This window comes from Rhinichthys klamathensis, unplaced genomic scaffold (genome assembly GCF_029890125.1).
Source record: "Rhinichthys klamathensis goyatoka isolate OS25496 unplaced genomic scaffold, OSU_Roscu_1.1 h1tg000557l_1, whole genome shotgun sequence".
NCBI lineage: Eukaryota > Metazoa > Chordata > Actinopteri > Cypriniformes > Leuciscidae > Rhinichthys > Rhinichthys klamathensis.
The window spans coordinates 684,175-707,604 of NW_026607025.1; the positions used below are offsets into that span (position 1 = coordinate 684,175).

At 39.1% G+C, this 23,430-nt stretch overlaps 1 protein-coding gene across 5 annotated transcripts; it reads right to left on the minus strand.

The window, feature by feature from the left end:
- Window positions 1-547: 547 nt before the first annotated feature.
- On the minus strand, window positions 548-22,203 carry man2a2 (mannosidase, alpha, class 2A, member 2). 5 transcript variants are annotated; one of them, XM_056239185.1, is made up of 24 exons: window positions 21,796-22,203; window positions 19,974-20,129; window positions 18,626-18,862; window positions 17,343-17,487; window positions 15,661-15,832; window positions 15,115-15,242; window positions 14,823-14,996; window positions 13,743-13,929; window positions 12,311-12,488; window positions 11,836-12,038; window positions 10,014-10,196; window positions 9,727-9,841; window positions 9,576-9,643; window positions 9,335-9,500; window positions 9,015-9,251; window positions 7,922-8,044; window positions 7,718-7,832; window positions 7,477-7,610; window positions 7,192-7,333; window positions 4,376-4,509; window positions 2,584-2,661; window positions 1,766-1,960; window positions 1,471-1,584; window positions 548-1,335 (listed from the first exon to the last, which is right to left on the minus strand). In XM_056239185.1, exons 2-24 carry the CDS (start codon window positions 20,103-20,105, stop codon window positions 1,183-1,185), a joined length of 3,513 nt encoding a protein of 1,170 aa, XP_056095160.1. In that variant the 5' UTR covers window positions 20,106-20,129; window positions 21,796-22,203; the 3' UTR covers window positions 548-1,182. The 5 variants fall into 5 exon arrangements, with proteins under 5 accessions (XP_056095160.1, XP_056095159.1, XP_056095157.1 ...); XM_056239184.1 differs by having other exon boundaries at window positions 1,471-1,581; window positions 18,626-18,883; XM_056239182.1 differs by having other exon boundaries at window positions 18,626-18,883.
- Window positions 22,204-23,430: the final 1,227 nt, after the last annotated feature.

Below are 23,430 nucleotides of genomic sequence, written 5' to 3' on the forward strand. Positions count from 1 at the left end.
ATAGTACAGATTTTCCTGGGTCAGACAGACAGGATAGGAGAGGCGAGACACGAGACGACACGATAGGTTGACAGACAGCATTTTCATGTTCAAAATTATCACATTCGAGCAAACCGAGGTGACAGACAAAAGCCAGAAGGGACGACTGAGATGGCTCTGCTACACATTACAGATGGGTTTCCTACAGCGAGATAAGGCCTAAATGCATTTTCATGTGGGAAATTGGCTAATTCTGACCACGGGAATCCGTTGATACCCGCACTGGTACCTTTACCTGAAAATATTGTGAGAAGGTATATCAAGCGAATATACTGGGTCAGCTCTCATCATGCGATTTGAGCAATAACCTATTAAAAAAACAAAAACAATGGAGGAGCTATCTGAAGACCTGACCGCTGCTGGGTTGTGGACGTCTTCTGCTGTCAGCGAAGTGTTGCGAGCCGCCCTGAAAGAAAGAGCTGTAAATGCCGCGTCTGTTACAGCACTGGCAGGCCGAGCGTGGTGATTGACATTCATAGAAAAGAAAAAAAAACATGTGGCCGGCAGAACCGTCCACAGTAGAGATAAAGAAATAAAGAACTGCGTGAGCTCAAACGACAATGACACGGATTCAAGCGTAGCTAGCTTCCAAGGCTTTAGGAGTAGAAATCAAATAAAATGAAGAAATTAAACGGCGAGAAGCTTCACATATTGCACTGAGTCCCACAATTTTGTATAGATCTAGTTGTGAATGTAGCTTTTGGGATATTTACATACAGTATGAACTCCAGGGATGACAGAATGATCAAAAAGATTGTGAAACGGTCAGCGATTCCAGCCAAAGACAAAAGGGGGGAAAAACAATACGACAGCTGAAAACAATGGTCGGCACTGCTGGAATAAAAAGATGTTGATCAATTAGTGTTCTGCCTACTAAAATCTGATTTTAAAAAAACAATCATGGACATTCTTATCTCAGCACCCGGACCGGCTACCAAATATGACTGGCTGGAACGCTCTCCTCCTCCCAAGTTTTTCCCCCAATTTTGAGGGTATAGTTAGCGCCTTCGTGTTGATTCAGATACGTTAAGTCTGGATAAACGATCTCCGAAAGAGTCCTCTGCTCATCCAGCTGTGGTTCTCTGCTTTAGCACAGGTTTCCGAGGGTCCACACGGAGAGCCCGGTTCTGGTGCAACACCACTCTAGCACAGCTTGAGCTTGTAGGCGGAGATCTCCATTGGCTCCAGATTGATGGAGGAGTCGTTAGAGAGCGGAGGCTGAGAGTGCATTAGAGACAGAGACATGGGCTGCAGGAGCTGGAGATCCAGCCCACGGAACAGCCCAGAAATGGAGAGCTAGGAAGAAAGATCAGAGACTCAGATTCAGAATGACTAAAAATCAGACCTACATGCATCCACACACTATGTATATTTCTGTGTGTGTGTGCTCATTATTTTCATTAACCTAGTTTTCTCTCTAAGGACACTGACCTGGCCTTGTGTGGTGGAGCAGTTGAAACCAGGGTTCTGGGCCTCCAGACCACAGTCCAAGCCCAGTCGATGGAGGAGCAGAGCCGTATGAGGAGATGGAGAGTGAGCGTCCTGCTGAAAAAATGAAATAAATGTCGATTAAAATAATCAATAAAACCAGCAGACCACAAGATCTCAAACACTTAAAGTGTGACTTTTATTTTCTCCTTCTCATTACGAACTCAAGTCCTCATCAGTTGCTCAGCAGGTGAAATCAATACGGACACACTTTTATTTTTTTTCAGGACTCATTTACCGGGTTTTGGATGCTCCTGAGGTTCAGCAGGTGGAAGTCGCAGGGCACGGTGCCAGCCAATGGAGCGAAGGTACGCATGGGTGGCACGCCATGTTTCCTGGGCAACACAGGCAGTGCCAGCACCTCGTGGTTCAGGATGGTGGAGGTCATGTGACTGAGCAGCGACGGGAAGCTGACTGGTCTGCTGTCCACCGGCTGGAAGACACAGACATGCATCAGGAAACACACAAGTAAAACAGCCTGATGAAAGTGCACTTACCTTCACATGACATACTGTAACCCCAAAAAGAATTTGGACACTTTTTGGGGTCACTGTATAAGATCAGATTCTGCCTCTATATACTACTGATCTGCTGCCTGTTATACCATCCACCTTATTTTGCAACGCAAAAGCAGGCTATTTTCTTTGAATGTGTGAGACTTCCGGTTCATTAGCCACTATAGGAAGGTAATTAGAAGAATAACAAAGAAAGTGCAGTAACGATAGATCTATAAATCTACATACCAGTGTTCATGATTATGATAATGAATTCAAGCAGCATAACTGACTGTTTTTCTACAAGTAAAATATCTGGAAGCGAATGACTCCAGAAGCTAAAGTACCAGTGGCCTCAAGGCGCCCACTCTTAAGTTATAAAATAAGGTGAATAAAAGGTTTGGGGGCTCAGCTACAGAGGTAGAGATAGCAGACAGGCAACGACCTTTGGCCTCTTAATCCAGGTGGAAACCTGTCGCTTGTTGCTATGGTAACAAGCTGAACTAGGGCTCTCAAAACTGCTACACAGTACTATGACTCTCCACCGCTGCAGTAATGTTACCTCTTCCTGGTCGTCTCCTAAAATACCTGCAATGATTTTGTTTATCATGTTGGAGACTTTGGCATAGGAGCCAGCAGGCTGCATGCATGAGGGGAGAAAGACATGATAATAAGTGATAGACAGACAGGAATAAAAAACAAAAAGAGGTTGTGAAATGAATGAGGAGGGGTGTAATGAAAAGAAACACAAGGAGCTTTGCCCCTATATTATTATCCAATATCACAATATTATTTATAATCTTTTAGGCGACAGCATCATTTGAATGAAAAAGTATATTATTCAAATCAATTCGAGTCGGCGTGTAAAAACTCTAAAGCCCATTAACTATTATTACACACTTGCTAGCTTTTAGACACTAGTCTCAGAGCCATACTGTCCCAGGAGCCTTCACAAAGCTCTCATGAGCAACGATAGAGCGCCCCCTACAGGCCACTGACTGACAGAGTTTATATACTGCTCACACTGATACAGGACACCCATATTTTGTTATGCATAGCAGTGTCTCTCTCGTGAAGCCGAAATTGCAGGCTCCAATCAGATTAATCATCTGCTACCCGACTTGTGCCAGTCAGAGTGCACAGGTTTTTATCAGTCAGCCAGGAAATAAAACTGTATTAAAAAGGTATTGGGCTGCACTTCTGAGAAAGAACCAATCATGGTTTGTCACACATAATACTTCAAATATTTTTTATTTTGTTTGAGGCCCCCAGTAGCATGTAAACTTTGTTCAGATTTGTTTTAATCTATAGACTTATTATTATTATTATAGAAAAAAAAACTGAAATAAGAGATGCCTCTACCCACAAAAATATTTTATACTTTAAAAGAAGATCTTTTCATTTTAACTTGTTTTAATTTAATTTATATTGTGTGATAGGCTGCTTTCCATGTCTGTCAGGCAACCTCTTCCCCTAAGTAGGTGGGAATAAGCGTGTACTAACTTAAAGTCTGGGGAAGAACTAGTCATGGATTTTGTCATCTAATTCTTAAAATATATTTCATTTAGTTTGAGGTACTAAGTACCAAGTAAACTGTGTTCAGTTTTCTAATGTAATTTTAAATTATAATCATTACAGATTATTATTACAGAAGAATCTTAAAGGTGCTGTATGTAATTTTTTTGACTGAACTAAAGCACAAAAATACCATAATATGTTTACTGAGATTTAGGAAACATGTTAAGTTCACATACTTGTTTCTCCAAAAAAAAAAAAAAAAAAAATGCTACAGCCAGTTATTCTAATTTGAAATGTGCGTTTCATGTTGGAATGTCTCATTTTTTTGGTCTCCGATCCCGCCCACTGCCAATTTACCCAATAGTATTTCAACACCCTGGGTTGCCATTTGACGGAAAACACAGCGTATTGTAGCCATGGAAGCCAGCAAACGAACCGAGTCAGAGATCGAATATTATCCCCAACTAAAAAGCCTCGGCATCCATCTAAAAAGCTCTATGTCCAGAGGCATATTAAAACTCGGCTAAGTCAACTCATCAACTTACAGTGTAAAGCTCGTCACCTTCTATTGTCAATTGCGCTCGTTAACCCGTGTGAGCAACGAGTCTAAGGAGGGGACGGGAGAAACAATATTTCGAATTTGGACTCCAATTCTCAGTTCAACCACTAGCTCTCAATATTACATACTGCACCTTTAAATGTAATTTTAATTTGTGCGATTAGATTAGTACATGCTTATTCTGACCAAGAACCGCTAACTGATTGACATATAAATCAACCAAAGTTTGAGTTTGACTGGTTTAGTTCATTCATGTGCGTGTGCAATCAGAACTCACATCTTCACTGCTGCTCCTCTTCTCCAGCAGAAGGCGGAAGCGGTTGGCCGTTCGTTTGTTGTCCTTCAGGCCCTGCCCTAGACCCCTGTTATCATCTTGCATCAGTCTGCGGTCTAGGATCACCTCCAGCTGACCTGTAGAAGATGGAAAGAGCATAAGAGGGAAAGATGAAGAGGTTGGAGGAGGATAATAGGATAGAGGGAGGCAAAGCATTAGACAGTACACTCACTTCATCTTCATTATTGGATACATTGCATCAAATCAATATAGAACCTGAGCGCTGTCCCACTGTTAGTGTTTTCCACCTCTCTGCCGTCTCAGTCCCTAATTCATGTTCCATTCTGCTAAGAACTCACCGCTACGGACCTGAAAAGTACCGGTACTTCGCTACTAAGTCGATACTCAATTGAAAACAGCATAATGAGGCAAGTTTTTCAACAGTATTGGCAGCTCGATTTGGTACACAGGTATAAAAAGTTTGAATCCTGCAATGCCAAAGAATATGATTCATATTCATGCTCAACACATGAGTATGAATTATTAGGACACTTTTGTTGCCTAGTAACCTTCCTGAAGCATCATAACCCAATTAATATTAATTAGCCAATATGCTGTCATTTTAAAGTTTATGTAAATAATATCCAATTAAAGTGGTGTGTTTAATTAGTGTTTGCACCAAAATTTGTATTTCAAAAATTGCAAATAAAAATCTCTAATACTGGCCGATAACAAATATGGTACTGGGGCCGTATTCACAAAGAATTTTAAGGCTAAAAGTAGCTCCTAACTGGCAAATTTAGGAGCAACTCCTAAAAATAATGGGCGTGTCACTCCTAACTTTAGGACTCCTAATTTTTTTCACTAAGAGTAATTCACGAAGCATTTTAGCCCTAAAAGTAGCACCTAAGTCTGGGACAGCTTAAAAGAAGTCGAGAGGACTCCTAACTCACTAAGACCTATTCACAAAGGATCGTAGCGCACACCACCGCCTCTCGCAGTCGTCCGGGGTCCGCGACACAAGCGGGAATGCTGCATTGATCTGCAAACAAATCCTCTCTCATTCTCACGCTTAGTTTTGCTTGATATCCCAGTGCCGAATTTCACTTTTATGTTTTTTTTATTTTTTATTTATTTATTTATTTATTTATTTTAGCACCAACTCGGCCAGCAGCAGTAACTGATCCTGCGTCCAGTTGGGCTTTCTTTTACGTTTTGGCGACTTTATAATCCACTGTCATTCAACTATTACATTACTTCAATAAGAGCAACATTTCCTTGCTTTAAGTAGTCTATTTAGGCTTATAGGATGTCAATTAACCAAGCAAGTGTTAATGCAAGTGTTGTTTTTCGTTATTAGGCAAGTGGAGGTTTTCATTAGGGTATTAGGCTACCTTGATTTAATTTATTTTAATTCACGACTTTTCTCTCTCTCTGCCTTTTAAGAATTACACTTCACTGGGGCCTGCACAAAGATGTCATTATATATGCATTTCGATGACATTACTATTATTATTTTGTGTAGGACACAGACATATTTAGATGTCGTAATTCCATGATTTGTTGCGTCTGTGTTATGCTCCGCATGATGGCCCTGTCATCTAACAACCAATCACCGTGATCACTGCGAGGAAGCTCGTGCATGAGAAGTGACGTCATCCATAGCAACGAAGACTCACTCTTAGTTTAGGAGTTGTCATTTTTCCTTACTAAGAGTAGGTCTGAAAGGCGCTGTGAATAACTTTTAAGAGAAAACTCCTAGCTAAAATATTTTAGTGCGATTTAGGAGTACTCCTAGTGGTAAGATAAAATTCTTTGTGAATACGGCCCCAGATCAGGGCTTGACATAAACACAGAAATGTATATAGCCTATAATATATACATTTTTCAATTGTAGTCCTTTATTAAAAAAGGCATCTGATATAATAAGCTAAATGCAATGTAATTTTGTCAAAAATATAGATTTTTTTAATACTGAAATTGAAATATCTTCCAATACTCATTTTCCGCAGAACAGATACATGATACCAGCTGCTCTTGCTCACTCTCTCTCATCTCTCCGACAACGAGTGACACACAAACCCTCCTCTCCTCACTCACTCACTTATTGCTCCGGATGAACATTGTTGCTGTTACAGGGCTTAAATTTCGCTGTGGAATTGCACGTATTGCGCATAATTTTACTCATTCCTCAGATTTGTGCTCACACCCAAAGTGCGTGCACATAAAGCCACCTCTCAATACTACATTGAATTATTATTGCTGCTTATTGCGCTTAAACAGTCAAATACACACAAAATGTCAAAATGCCGGTCTTGCAAGTATTCACATAAACAGTCAGTTACGTTTTAAGTGAACGTAAACAGTTAAGAAAGAAAACGCATATGTAACAGTATAATTGATCAGTGTGTCAGGTCTTAAAGTGTAAGCAGCCTATTATACCTACTGCAAAATGATGAGAAAAATATAAATATATTATATACCGGTATATATAAATATATATATATATACACACACATGTCAGTTTTCCCCTATGGATTCAATATCAAAATTGTGGCCAGTGAAAATGCTGAGTGGCTAGTAACTTTGGGGGTAAAAAAAAGTTAATATCAAGGCCTGGTACTGATATCACTGATCAGTATATAAATTTGTATCCAAAAAGTCATGTAACCTGATTAATATTGTAATATACCAACAAAGTTAATCAAAAAAACCTATAACACTGGACAATAAGCAATAGGGTAACGATATATTGTGCATGAAGGTTCACTGATTTGGCATGGACCACTGTAACATCAGTATTTGCAAACCCCACTCACCGCTGGACACGCTGCTGACCCCCAGTGCCTGGGCCGCGTGGAGCGTGAGTCGGTACTGGCTGTCCTGAATATATGCCGTGGTGGGCATGGGGTAGAAATTAGCTTGCAGTGGAAGTTTCTGGAAGTACCGACGAGGCTGCATCTGAAGAGGAGGGAAATGGTGGAGCATTAGCTTGATTATCTGGTAGAGTAATCTGGGTCTAGGCCTATGAACTCGGAAGTATGATGTGCCACATCTCTGTTTGAACCTGACAGATTCAAAGTTTGTAGACATGTGGACTTCACCTGGAAGCCGTTGAGGTCTGTGTAGAAAGTGTCTTCGCTCTGGATGTCGGTAACCAGCCGCATGGCCAGCTCCTTGTTATTTTGATCTCTGATGTCCACCATGGTGGTGATGTCCAGAGAAAGACCATCAACTCCTGAACGACAGAGACAAAGAGTGATATGTCAGGAATAAATGATCAGACAGGACAAGATGTCCTCACACGATCGAACTTGTGTGCCGAACAGATGGACGCCTGAGTACCTGGAACATTATGAATGCGGACCGTCTGCTGGAAGTGTTGATAATGTGCCACAACCTCAGAGAAGAGAGGACCTTCCACCACACGCACTATAGGGGCTTCTCTCTGCGAATAGGGCTGAGAACGAGCGGAAAGGAAGGTGTTAATTCACCCCACGTTGTTTGATAAATGGCTTTTCACCCCAGTCAAGACTACCGGGAGACTACCTTGGCATTTCCGTCCGGCAGGAAGAGATAGGCCCCGCTCTTGTCCTTGGAAGGTCGAGTTCCGTATGTGAGGAACTGAATCTGTACCCTCACCTCCTGGGGATCGTCTTTACGTCGAATGCTCTGATGGAGAAAAAAGTGTAAGAGAGAGAGAATTAATCATTTTAGTCTTATCTGCTGACTCAGATTCAAAAAAAGGACACGACAGCATATGTACTACAAAAATAGGACAGTGATGCGTTTAATTCAATTTGGAAACCAATAAAAATAAAAACACTCGTCCAGATGACGGATCATAAAAATAGACTGCTGATGTCATAGCTTGGAAACTTCCTTTTTTATTAGCATGCAATATTTGCTCAGTAGAGTTGATTTTCAGCATTTTTCAGGGCATTTTTTCCCTTTCAAATATTTTTTAGTGATGCACAGATATTACAATTATGGGTGATACCGACAAGCTGATAATTATCATTAAATGTATTATTATAATTCATATTATGGCCGATATTAAAATTCAGTACTATTATACAGTATAAAAAAAATAGATATTCATTGTGAGATTTGCTCAAAATTACATTAAACAGCATTTAACATGAAACGAGCATGCACAATTAAATATCCAATACTAGCTGATATATACACCATATAGACTGATGTCAATACATTAAAAATCTCTAATATTGGCTGATAACTGATAAATGGTCAATATTAAAATTCTATACTATTTTGCCAAAATAAATATATCATTTTAAATGCAACAAGTGAATTTAGGCATCACAACATTATCAATGTACAGAATATAAAAGGATGTTCATTGTTAGATTTGCAAAAAATATGGGAAATGAGTATGCGCAAATATATAATGTCAGCCATCTATAGGCTGGTGTCGAATTAAACATTTTTAATATTGAGAGGTTAAACACTATTGGAAAGCCCTGTTTTTTCTTTCATATAAAACCATAGAGTGAATTCACACATACATAAAAAAATATATATATATATATTTTTGCATTTTACCCTCAGCCCTGGTTCATTTCTCACTTTACTTCCTGTAATTTAAAACAAAGATAATGCATAAAAAATACCATCTCACCTCCAACAGGCCTGTGGTTCCAGAGAAGCCTAGAGTGAGAGACTGGCTCTGGATGTAGAACGGTTGGGCGTCTACCGTTTGCGATCGCACGGGCAGAGGGTCCAAACCTCGTATGCTCTGACCCCGTCCTGGTATCCTGAGCAGCGTATCAGAGCGCAGGGTCATGGGCGAGTCAGCAGAGTCGTACAGATGGAAGACGGCCAATCCCAGAGCGGGGAGACGTGCCATGAAAGAGGCCTGGAGGAAGAAACAAGCATGTAGGTTTTGAGACTACATTTAGTTAAGATGCTTCCAAGGAAAATAGACACAACTGGACACACCTGGTAAACCTCTCCACTCATCTCAACGGCGGACATCCACTGCGCGCTGAGTTGAACCGGTAACGTTTGCCCGTCTTCTGTCAGCACCCTCACTCTCGCCGAATTCACCAGAACGGTGACCACACACAGACGCTCCTGCTCGACAGGGTTAAACAGCACTAGATACCTGAGGAAGAGGAAGATGATGAAAATCATATGACCGCATTTGAGGCATTCATGATCTGTGGATGACGCATCTCACCTGGGAGAAGATTCCAGCTCGATAAGTGTGCGCTGCGGGAGAGAATCCTGTGTGGCGCGTCTATCGTCCTACAGTCACATGGACAGAGGTCAAAGGTCAGACAAAGGTTAACACACTGGCTGATTTTAGAAAAACCAACTCCGCTCCTCACCGTCTCTAAGAAAGGCTCCGTCTGGTAGAAGCGGTAAATGTCTTTATTCTTTATTACAAGGAAGTGTGCAGCATTCATGATTACTCGTTTCAGACCGACCAGAGAACGTAATAGCCTGCAGGAGGGGAAATAAACAAATCAAGAACCGCTTACAAATCGAAAGGATTCAATCCAATCCTAAAATTGGCCCATCAAAGATGATATTTCACAAATATCACCCTGAGAGACTTCCTTCGATCTCTCAATTAGTTAATGAGGATCAATTCTGCAAGCTTTTATCCAGAGACCTGTTTCCATAGTCGATGACAACAGCCTCCTTGGCGGTGCCCGTGATGGCATCATGGTGCTGGAACAGTCCTATGTTGCGCCTGGCATCGGTCAGGAGGGAGTAATCTGAAATGGGGTAGCGCCCTTCCATGCCCGCACGTCTCGCGTGAGCCACCGCCAGACTGTAGAGAATTTCTGCCCCTCTACAAGAAACGCAGACAAACACAAAACCAAACAAACATTCAGTTTTCAAATGCAATGATGCATGACACTGAACGAAACAGCAACACAAAAACCAATGATAATAGAATTGAAAAAACGAGTAATAACAGTAATTAGGCAATGCCTCGTGCTTAATTTAGGAGAAAAACTTTCACCCACGTGGAGAATCACTATTTTAATTATTCCCCAGTAATACCGCAGAGAACAGGCCATTATTCAAAACATAATTGAATCTCTGGCAAATAAAAACAGACACTTTCCAAAGTTGCTAAAATAATGGATTAAATTCAGATACCCCGATGGCAGTTTGTCAGTGGAAATTTTAATTTGTTGCCAATTAAAAATTAAAAGGCTTCCACAAAACCTTGTTAGCAAAAAACGTTTGACTGAAAGCTACTTGTTGAATTGTTAGCAATGTGTTAAATAACAGCTTTGTGCAAAAATGCTCTTCAATCCCAGCTTAATTTGCAGTCATAGACAGTTATAAATGAACCATTTATAGTTTGATTTCTGTGAAAATTTTAACTAAACGCTGTGCACTGTGCACTGATTAAAATTACATTTTAATAACGTAATACAAGGATAAATACATAGTTATTTTCATGTTATAGCCAAAAACCAATAAATAGCTGCCATTAATACTTTTAAATAAAACACTAAAACTACAACCAAATAATTTGAAATGCTACAAGTTAATTTAGGCATCATTCATTTTTAGATTTTCAGATTACAGGGTTGCTAAATTATTAGTGTTTAAAGATTAATAAGTGGCTTTAGAAGACTATATTTTTTTAATAAATGCTTTTAAATTAAAATAAAACACTAAAAACTAATCATTTTAAACGCTACAAGTGAATTTAAGCATCACAATATTATAATGTACAGTTAAAAAGATATTAATATAGGATTTGCTAAAGATTACATTTAACAGTAGAATAAAATCATTAGTGTTTTTAATAGATTGATTCACTTTAATTGACCGCTAGATGATGGCAAATGTAATGTAAATGTAAAAATTGGGAAATGAGCATGAACAAATAAATATTATTTAGTTGTTTATTATTTAGTTGTACAGTATTTATTTTACTGTTAGTATATTTATTTACCCATGTGGATGTGATAGGAGGTTTTTATCGGCAACGTTGGGGGGTGGGATCTAAGCATTTCATTACATAACTTGTTATTGTAATGACAAATAAACTACCTTGAACCTTGAACCTTGATATCAGCCAAAAAAAACACCGGGTGACACTCCTGTCAGCTAAGAAAAGGAAACTGAGCCTACAATTCACACCGGCTCATCAAAATTGGGCAATAGAAGATTGTTTGGTCTGATGAATCTTGATTCTTTCGAGACGTTCACATGGTAGGGTCAGAATTTGGCGTAAACAGCATGAAAGCATGGATTCATCCTGCCTTGTATCAGCGGTTCAGGCTGCTGTTAGTGTAATGGTGTGGGGGGGATTTTCTTTTTCTATTTTCTATTGCCCCTTAGTACCAAGTATGCATTGTTTAAACGCCACAGCCTACCGGAGTATTGTTGCTGAACATGTCAATCCCTTTTTTTCCATCTATTAACAGTGAGATATTAGACATAAGTTGGATGTTTCTCTGACTAACCGTAGGTGAGACTCCAGCACACGGTCCAGGTTTTTGTAGAAGGGACGTGAGGTGTAGTATCCACTCCAGTAATGGTCCTCTCTATCTGCATAGGCGAAGAAGTCTCCACTCAGCACAGGGTAATCGGGTGGTCTCGTCCCCTGGGCAACTCCATTAGCCTTGTACACCGCATTAAAGTAGTCTGTCAGCGTTGCAAACTGGGCCTGAGAACACAGAGATTTGCTTATAGGGCAATTCCAGTAAATTCTGCATTTTCCTATATCAAAAACATCTTCACTCTTTTCTTCACTCACAAACAAGTTAAATTATTCATTTCAATTATTCCTAGTTGTACATCAGTGCTGAGGTAAAAGAGCTGTGTTGTTGTTTTGTTTTTTCTTACTATATTTTTGACATAATTAAAGAATCCTCCTGACAAACATGCAGGCAGTTATTGTAGTTTTGTATCGATAGACGGGTCAGATCCTTCACATACCTTTACATGCATTTCTGGGTGGGAGTTCATGTAATCGAACAGTTTCTGGTAGTTGAAGTACTGCTGATCCCACTCTACTGCTTTGTCATAGCGGAAGTCGTCCCCCAGAGGAACCAGCAACACTTTACTACGGAACAGCTTGGATTTTTTACGGTATTGATCAAGCAGAACCCCAGCTCTGAAACAGAAAATGTCAAATATAAAGTAAATCCACTGGATTGTTGGGTTTTTTTATTAAGGCTGTCAATCGATTAAAACAATTTAAGCATTAAATAGACTTAAATCAATAACAAGTTTGGGCTCAGCAGATTTTTAAATAAAGAAATGTATACTTTTATTCAGCAAGGATGCATTAAATTGATCAAAAGGGACAGTAAAGAAATTTATAATGTAACAAAAAATTCAATTTCAAATAAATGCTGTACTAATGAACTTTCTATTCATCAAAGATTAATTAAAAAAAAAAATGTATCACGGTTTCCACAAAATATTAAGCAGCCCAACTTTTTTCACCATTGATAATTAGAAAAGTATTAGCATATTAGAATGATTTCTGAAGGATCCTGTGACACTGAAGACTGGAGTAATGATGCTAAAAATACAGCTTTGCGTTTAAATTTTAAAATAGAAAATTGTATTTTCTCTTAATAACTCGTTTTAAGAGTTATTTTAAATTGTAATAATATTTCACATTATTACTGTTTTTACTGTATTTTTGATCAAATAAATGCAGCCTTCGATGAGCAAAAGACATTTCTTTTTCTTTTTTATTCTTACAGATGGTAGTATATATATATATTATATACCCTTATATTTTTTTATTGTAAATACATGACTATATATTTATGTAGGGGGCATAATTAATGGTGTTCATTTAATACATTTTTATAAATACAAGATATTAATTTCAAATAAAATTAATACTTTTATTAAAGTTTTAAAGTATTCATTTTAATAATTTATTATCATTATATTATTTTAATTGTATATAAATGAATATCAAGTGAATGAATGCGTTTAAATTCCCTAGTTTCCATCTTAGCAGTTACATTTGTAGTCATACCGAAAGGAATTCTACATGTTTGAACATTTGGGAGGAAATGACTCATGAAGCTAAAAGTGTCCTCATAAAACCCTCTGCCTATTCCAGTAAACCTCAAAGACCTCTGAAGTGTAAGGACAGGTGCAAATTAATTGCTACAAGCTTGTTAATATCCGGGTTTTCTTCTATGAAGCTAAAGAGAGGTGGATTTGGATTTGAGCCCAGTTCAAGCACAACCCATATAAATACAGCTGGCGTCAGCTGGGTGATGGACAAATGAATTTTGTTCGCTAACACAGGAAATTAACCTACATTCATTCTTTGGCTAAACTCCCCCGAATCACATTAATCTCCTGGTTTCGTATTAATCAGCCCTACAGCCTGCCTCACCTCTCGGCCACGTTGGCATCTGAGATGGCTCGGGGCGGCACCTTCCAGGGGCAGTTGACTCGACTGCCCGGCAGCCTCTTGAAATCAAACTGGCAGCAAATCTTCGGGTCTGGGCCACACGTGTGCGGCACGTCGTAGCTGTAAAACGGCATCATGTGGCAGAACATGTCTGTGCTCGATTCAATATCTGTAGATAAAAATCAAACTCAGATGTGTAGGTCTCTAAGCCACTTAGATGGGTTGGCAAGACTCGTTGGCAAAGCTTTCAAAAATGGCTGCCAAGGGTTTGTGTTTTCCTAAAACTTCATTAGACATTTAAAGCATTTCCAACATGTAGAAAATGATTACAAATGCTATATTTTGATCTATTATAGTTATTAACTAAATTTTAACATTTAACCGGATTAATTTGACCCTCTCCGAGTGGGATTTGAACTGGCGTTCTTCGGTATGGCAGGTGGGCACACTAACAAGGACACTAAAGACCGCAATCTCTAGCGTCAATCGCTAGTGTGCCTCTTGAGCCCAGGGGAGTGAGGTTTACACGCACAGCTTTTCACTAGCTGGCCTCCGTTACACTTGCTCATGCAAAACACACTGCCACAATGCTAGGGTAGTTGCTAAGGTGTTGCTATTGCTGTACGGTTTCTACGGCGTTACTAGGCAGCTAATCGGCCCAGGTCAAGAGCACATCTCCAAAATCTCTATGATATGTTGTTAACTAAAACTATTACAATTGTTTTTGTTAATTAAAAAAAAAAAACCTTTTTTAAATATAGCCTTGACAACTAACTGAAATTTAAAAAAAAAAGTTGAAGTACTAAAATTACTAAATAGAGCTAAATATTAAAAAATAAAACAAAAACTAATAAAAATGACAAAAGCATATAACAAAAAAATTACTACAATAAACTAAAATTTAAATAGAATCTGAAAATAAAAAATATGAATAAATGACACTATATAAATAATACTAAAATAACACTGCTTATAAAGTAACTTTGTGCATTTTATCTGTACTAATTTGAAACCGTGTGGATTTAAATGTGAATGCATGTTTTTATATTTGTAGTCATTTACCCCAGGCCTGCCTCCACATGAACTCAAGGCTCCGAGTGGCAGAAAAGTGCTTTTTGATGGAGTAATGGACCCTCTGGATCAGCATGCTGGTCATGTTCGCCCGTTTCAGTAGGTAAGGCATCGTGGCGCTGTGCCCGAACGGATCAACGGCCCAGCCTGAGCGAGGGGTCACACCTGCAGTAACACGCCGATTAAATATTCCACTTTTAGGATCAAGCCTGCATCTCCCATATCTAGAAAAAATGCAAATACGGTAACCACTAAGCCACACCACCCCACAAAATAATCATACCCAGATTTCTCTCCAGCCACTGATGGCCTTCAATGAGCTGATCGATCATGGCGAAATAGTGAGCGTTGGCTTCATCCGTCATGACCCAGCCTCCTGTCACCATCTCAAGCTGTCCGCTGAGGATCAGCCTGAAAGAAAACGGGTTTAAAGAGGATTCTTAAAACTGAAAGCACAGATCGCAAGACGAGGTGAGGAAATCCACAGCATTAGATCAGGCTATATAACGAGCATCTCACTTGTGCCACAAGCATATGGACTAATTAACCTTCAGCAGATTACCGAGTTAAGAAGATGAACTGATCAAGAATGGGCATGTGGGACTGAATCAAAACACAACAGTGTGAGCAAGAGCGCTGATTGGATTGATTGAACTGAGAAACGGTCTGTTCATGACAGGTTCGCTACCGTTCAAAATTTTGGGGTTGCATTTTTTAATTGTTTTTTAATGTTTTTAAAAGGATTTTATGCTCACCAAGGCTGCATTTATTTGGTCAGAAAATGCAGTTAAAATAAATATTACAATTTTAAAAACCAAAAATGACTCACTTGCGCATTGCCTCTTGTTTTTGTACATCTGCACTTTCCCACCATTTGGCGAAGAATGATATTTCCGACCAGATGAACTTCCGACGAGAATCTTCCGCCAGCTTCACCAACATGTTGTTGAAGATATGCTGGGTCTGGTCATTGTAGTACTTGTCAAATGTTTTGATCCATCCTGTCACAAAAGAAGTCCAGCATGAAATCATCATCCAAGGAATGCACACAGATCTGATGTAGTTGCCACCACACAATGACGTGACAACAGAATCTGTGCTAAAAACAAACGTTCTTTTGATAAAACACTAAAAAGTTTAGACAAAGCATAGCCTTTTGGCAGCACTTTGTTCTCCAAAGAACAATCTGTTCGAAATAACACTGTCTGTTCGAAATTCAGAGGCACTGCTGATCTTTGTGTCAGCGCAGGAAGAACTGATCCGTGCTGACCCTGAGAACGGCAGACAGACATTTAGGGTTCCCGGAAAGCTGACTGAAACATATTGGAACGCTTGCAGTATTACACAATCTGCATTAAACACGCATCACCACAAAGACCAGTGACACGGTACCGACACCAATAAAACAACAGGGAAACGGGTCACTGACTTTAATGTATTAGATTCAGCCCTACAGTTCTTTCAATCATAATTCTGCAAAAAAAAATGCCAACTGCAGGGGTTTCGCGAGCAGATTTGGAAACTTATCTGTCCTGTGGGTGATGCGCATTGTGTTTTTCATAAGGTGCTTCACAAATTGTGCCTACGCTGCAAAACGCAAGCCCAACATTGACCCACTTTACCTGCACGACTCTTTCGGATACACATGGATAGCTGTTAGACTGAGGATGCTGCATCAACAACTAAGTAAAAGTCAAATGAAAAATGTTGCATCCACTTAAGGACTGTGGGTGAAAACTTTTTGGGAGAGATTGAAACTTTACAACATGTTTAGGTTGCTTAAAGAAATGAAAGTAATTTAAACTTCCAAAAAGGTTTTTTCCTTTAATGAAGGGAACATGCACTTGTGAGAAAGCGACTGAACAGCTGCTGCTGTTAATATCATTTGCTCAGGATTTTTTTTTTTTAATAAAGACTTATAACCAGGGTTATTATTATTTCGCCACATCTGCTTAAGCTGTTGGCGAACATCAAAAATAGCAGTTTTGCAAGCTGTTCATAGTCTTCATAACTCTCATGCTCTACCTCTGAAAGTGCAGTCAAGTAGGTTTGCATCAAAATATCAAAAAGTTATGTGCTCGTCCAAGTCGAAAGATCACCAATTAGCAGCCATTTGATTGGAGCATTGCTACATACGACTCATGTGCTTCTGAAGCCATATGCTAGCTTTAAATGAGAAATTTAATTTGTTTACTCAATGAAAATCTAAGGAAGACAGGTGAAACTTTTGATACTTTTATTGTGCTTGTGTGTCCATTTTGAAACTTGAGACTTCGGTTCCAGTTACACCTACAGAAATCTCAAAACTATAGTTACGCTTAAGACTTTTTGCATTATGCATGTAGCAAGAAATCCGATTACAGGGCACATAAACACAGCTAAAGGCTTGACTCAGGGTTACATTTTGCCTGTGTAGAGTGAATCAGCCCCAACTTCAAAAAAGAAAACTTCAAAAATTCTTCAGTACAAGAGGTTGATGCATGTTTGAGTGAATGAAGTTTCGATCCCTACCTGGATCGTTGTGCGAATGAGGGACCACAAACACTTGCAGGGGCTCGTCGTCCCACTCGTTGGGCTCGTAGGTGATCTCAAAACCTTGCTTCCAAACACCTCCGTCCACATTATCGAAGTTTAGCAAGGAGTATACATCCAGCATCTATGGCCAAACAATCAATACAGAGATGGTGATGAATGTCATTCCACTGATTCATCTGGAAGACTTGATCCATTTCAAAATTCGAAACATCTTTACAAAAGCCTCAGAACCTCCACTTGAAGGCATAAAAATGTGATAAAGATGTTACATTCAGCGATTTTCCACAAAACAGGACATGGTGCGGACTTCCTTAGAAATACCACATCTCATGGCAATTTGATATAACTGACAGATGACAAAAGAACTGTATTTAGAGTAGGCGTGACTGCCTGAAGCGTAACAATGCACCCAATGGAGAAGAAAAGTGCCTGTTCACAAGCATCCATGCATTATGTGTTCATGCATTTCGGGGGCTGAGCAATGAAGGGTTGTTTGGCTTGATTTCAAATACCAACAGTTTTACTGTTATAAAAAAAAGCACATTTGATATTATCTTGACTTAAATTGTATACTATGTGTAGGAGCCCCTTGAATACTATTGCCATTCTTGTGAAATACAAGTCATCACTATTAGTCATTAGATGTGTAACTGCAGGAAGGCAAAGTCAAAAGTTGCAGACTCAAAACTCTGATTACTGACCTAATTCTATAACCACCAATAGAGTTGTCAAAAAGTACCGACTTCGGTACTAACATTTAAAAAATTGAGCGGAATCGTAAACACCTCTGATTGGCCATTGTACTCACACGCTCATTAGATATGTCTGTGATTGGCTACAATGATCAGTGCTTCAAAAACGTTGTAAATATACATCAAGATGCTCTTCACCGAGCGCTTACACGGATACACACGGGAGCGTTTGAAAGCAGGCGTCCGCTGATAGACGCCTGCTTGTGATTTGAAAAGCTTTCAAACACTTCTGTGTGCTCTCAAACGCTCCCATGCGTTAATCATAGTAGCCAATCACAGACATATCAGATAAGCGCGTGAACACAATGGCCAATCAGAGGTGTTTACGATTCCGCTCAAAGCGGCACAATTTTAAAATGTCAGTATCGACTTGGTACCGAAGTCGGTACTTTTTGACTACTCTAACCACCACAAGTGAATCCCAAAGCCGCTCCCAGATAACACTGCATTCAATTGTAGTCCTTACACACACAGTCCAACCAACTGAGATGCTGTTTCGATTCTCACCTGCAGGTCAGTTTGGCTCCTGCGGCCCAGTGCGAACTGGCAATCCAGTGGCTTGACAGAGAGAAAGGTGGGCCTGCCATCAAAGGGCAGCACCCAGGAGCCATTGGCGCTCCGGAAGGGGAGATGCCCGCTGGGAGAGATGGCCCCCGTGTCTGTGAGCTCCAGCACAGAGTCTTTGATGTGGCTGATGATCTGATGGTTCTCCTCCAAGAGCTGCTCCAGCTGCTCGATGCGGTTCTGCAACACCGAAATCTGGCTCTGAAAACAAGGAGGGGGATGGAGGTGTAATCTATCTACCACCACAATCTACAACATCACATGACTGACCGGAGCGCTCTAGAGGGGACGGCACACAGGACTGGCGTGGCTAACCTCTAACACGTCTACAGTACCATAAACAAACGAAACTTTTACATTTTCGAAAGAAAACTTGAGTAGTGTCCTCATGATTCTGAGTAGGGATGCACTAATAATTCATACTGATGATAATTCCCGATAATTTATTTGTAATGTTATGGAAATGTAAGGAAAAACCGATAGGGCTGCCCCCTAATAGTCAAAAGAAATGATATTCTGGTACTTGGATATGTCTCAGGTCCATTCTTCGGTGTAAATTTATGGGATTTCTTCTGCCATTTTATCATCCCCCCAGGCAGATCACAAGTCTGATAGCTTTGAAAAATAATAGCACAGCTCTTCTCAACAAATTGCATGATTTGAGGTATCATTTAGATCCGTAGTACAAAGGGTGAGGGATGAGTTACATGTTAACATAAAACTTAGGATTGGAAGTTTGTTTAAATCCCTTGCCTTAGCAAGTGTTACTATTATCAAGTGTCACGGCAGCTGTAAGTGTTCGCTGGGGCAAAGCTCACTGACAATCAAATTGAAAAAAGATTTAGTACAGGCTTTGGATACAAACAATATCTGCATATGCATAATGTGCGTTATTTTTCCCGAGGCTTCCGATATGAAGCACATAAAATGTGCTAATTCCCACACCATCAACTATGTGTCATTCTGCATGCAATTTCTAGAAGAACACCAACTCATTTTTCTAATAATTGGGTTTTTTGCATTTTAAAAAAGCCTTTGGTTCGTGATAGAAAAGAAAAAAAAAAGCCAGCACTCACAGAGAGTTATTCACAAGCTAATTTAGTAGTTAATTAGCTCCAGACAGAGCCAGAAACAAATTGGTCACATCACTAGCTTTACACTTGCAAGGCTGAAAAAAAAAAAAAAAAACACCGAAGGCTTTGACAAATGGAGCCATTCAAACAGACCAACACAGCAAAAAAAAAAATGTAATCCGGGACAAAGGGAATTCATAAAGAAGTCACTGACTCACCCTCGGAAAGTTCCCGGCGTTCTGTCTCCTGGCGGGATCGTGCTGGACGCGGTCCAACATCAGATAGAGAGAGAAGACGGCCACACAGAAGATGGCCCCGCCACAAACGGTCACCTGCTTCTTCAGTTTCATCCTCCTCTGCTTATCTCACGGACGCTGATGTCGAGGTCAAGGGGAGACAAAAGAAGAGAATCTCAACATGCACAAACCAGGTCTGATGAAGGTGTGTCCCAAAAGTGAAAAAGTGCAGTGTTGCTGGAAAAAACTGTGTGATGGGATTTGTCAGCGATGTTTAAAGTCCACCTCTGCTCTCCAAATTCTAGAGCAGGGGCTCGTGGGATAGGGGAGGCGGTGTATATATACACGGGGGACACTGATCAGTGGGAGCCCAGCAGTAGTCTGTCAACTGTGACCAAACCACAGCCAATTTCAGCCTCCTTCAAAGTGCCCCTTGTCCTCAACCATTCAAACCCAAGAAAGGGAGAGGGGGGAAAAGAATAACACAGGTTCTAAACAGTGGGAGCCCAGACAGGGATCTAGTGTCCCTCCGGCAAGCCTGTCTATGTGTGTGTGTGTGTGTGTGTGTGTGTGTGTGTGTGCATATAGATGTCGTTACGGTGAGGACATGTCCCCAGCACTTTATCAAACAGCTTCCGACAGAGGTGGATGTAATACGGAGGAAGCATCTCCAGTTCTTGGGCAGTTTTCATTTTGTTTATAGGTAATGTTCCTGCCCTGCTCTGCTCTCAGAAACGCATCATTAGACTGAAATTACAAAACTAAATGCAAACAAATGTGCGGCCACTCATGAAATTAATCGAATGATGTTCAGCGACAATTTTGGTAAAAAAAAAATTAAAAAAAAGTTTATATAAAAGGGTAAATTAGAACCCAGACCCCTTCAAATGAAGTTGATAAAAAAATATATATTAATATTAATTAATACATATAAAAAACACAATATACATAAACACGCACACACACATATTATATATATATATACACACACACACATATACCGGTATATAAAATACAAAGCATAATTTATTGTACAATACAAAAAATATATATATTTAATATAATATTTATATTAGTACTGTCAGATCAATTAATCGCATCTAAGATAAACGTTTGTTTATATAGATTATGTATACATGTATATACACACATATATAATATATATACATATTGTAAAATAAATACACACAAATCTTTGTTAGATGCGATTAATCGATTTGACAGCACTAATTTATATTTATATATATATATTAGATACAGTTCTTAATAATTAAACAGTCTTGTTATTAACTAAAACTAAAATTATTACAAATTATTTTTGTTTATTGAAATAAAGCTGAAATTAAATAAAATGTAAATATTAAGCACATAACTTGAGTATAACAATAACGAAAATTAGAAATGGTGCCTTACCGACTAACATAAATGAGTGTTTAAGATGAAGTTCTAAAATTTCTAAAACTAAAATATATTTAAAAAAATATTTTTTTTAAAAAATAAAAACAATTACAAAAACCACATAAAATTAATAAAAAAAAATATTCATAAATACTAGAATAGTATATAAATAATACTAAAACAACAAAATTATTTTTGGATTTATAGTTGTAATATTACTTTTCCGAGTACTGTTGTCAGTTTTGACTTGGAAATGAGCAAATACTTAACTGTGCACAACCGAATTAAAATTCAAGAGCTTTCTGGAAAGTCTTTTCCAATTTATGATGTCACAACCAGCACATCAGTACCACCAAGTGTCTTCACCTTGTGATGCCCGTGTGTGTGTGTGCGTGTTCTCACTTACAGGGTAGAGTGCAGTCCTTCACACGGCAGTGGTCGCTCCAGTCGGTCGAGGATCCATCGTAACGAATGCAGGTTTCCACCAAGCAGAGAAAGGGCCAGACTGGAATAAGAACGACCTGCCTCAGAACGCCCCCTCTTTCTTAGGCTTTTTTTTTTCTCTTTCCAGCTTGGCTGATGGGTCTTCTCGGACACTGATGACGCAGATCTGCTTGTCCACTATCCTTTTAACTCCATAATGTATCCAACAAAGTCACTAGTTTTAGTATTTTGCGGCCGAACACGAGCAAACGTACCTTTTCTGCACTCAAGGACGACTGACCTTGATTCTGAATGATTTTGGATTATAAAGTCCTACAACAGGAGGCAATTCTGGGAAGTGCACAATTTGTGCCAAATTTGACAATGGAAGGTGGCGATTCAAAAACGAAAGACAAACACAGAGCAGCGTGGCCTGGATTTGCCTGTAAAAACAAGCAGGTGTTCTTCCTCCTTTGTCTCGCAAATCTAATATGAAGGTAATCCTGTCAGCTCCGAGTCAGGCAGTGTCTTAGCGCTCTCCAGAAAGACTTGGGATTAAGCCTTTCCTCCAGCACTGCTAAACGGCTCAAACGATCCCATGTCCAAAATGGAGAGGTTCCAGGAATGGCTACATAAAACTGAGAAGGCTACAAAAGGGAATCTTAATGGAACTGCTCTTAATGGAAGATAGTAGACCTAGTTTTAGAAAGCTAATGAATAGGGTTGGTTTGAAGGTCTTTCTTCCATGTTTGCTATTTTGAAGCTCAGATTTCCACAGCAAGTCTCAGAAACGGAGAGCCGAGCACCTGTGAAAACAAGTGAACAGTGTAGTTTAATGCTCGTCTACTAAAGCGGAAATCCTAACAATTGCAGTCAATCAATAAAATTAAAAAACACATTATTCCCAATGGAAAAGTAGGGGAATTTCGTTGACTATAGTCAGTATTAATATTTGTTACATTATATTACTTTTTCATTTTTTTTTATAATTGCTTGATTTTGAAAACAGATCATATTAAATGATACAATTTTTATTTTAAATTATCATTTAAAATAAAATCCAATTTAAACAATATACTACGCCAGAAGATACTAAATTGTTATTAGTGATCCAAAGAAAATTTCGGAAAACAAAAATATATTTGTGTAAAATAGTAAAAATAAAAATGGGGGAATTTTCGGCTTTGGTCGAAAAAGTTTTGGGGGGCCAAAATCTTTGACCAAACCAGTGACTTTATAATTATGTTTCTCCAATGATGCGTTGGAAAAGCAGCGGGAAGCACTTCAACGTGTCAAAAAATTATGCTAGATTTAAAATATGTCAAATTTGTGAACTGAATTATCGAGAGGCTGAAGATCTTTACTATGACTGGTTTAATTTATCAGCTGAGAACACAACACATTGAGCAGCAATTACCCAAAAATAATTACCGAAACTTTATTTCCGATTTCAATTTCAGTTTACGGGTAAATGAAAACTTTATTTTCAGTTTCTGTAAAAAAAAAAAATAATAATAATAATAATAATAATATTTTGGTGCATCACTAATAGTTATTCATCCATTCTTTATATCATACATTCAAATATCTAAAAGCATGAAAAATAGTTTGGAGCTTC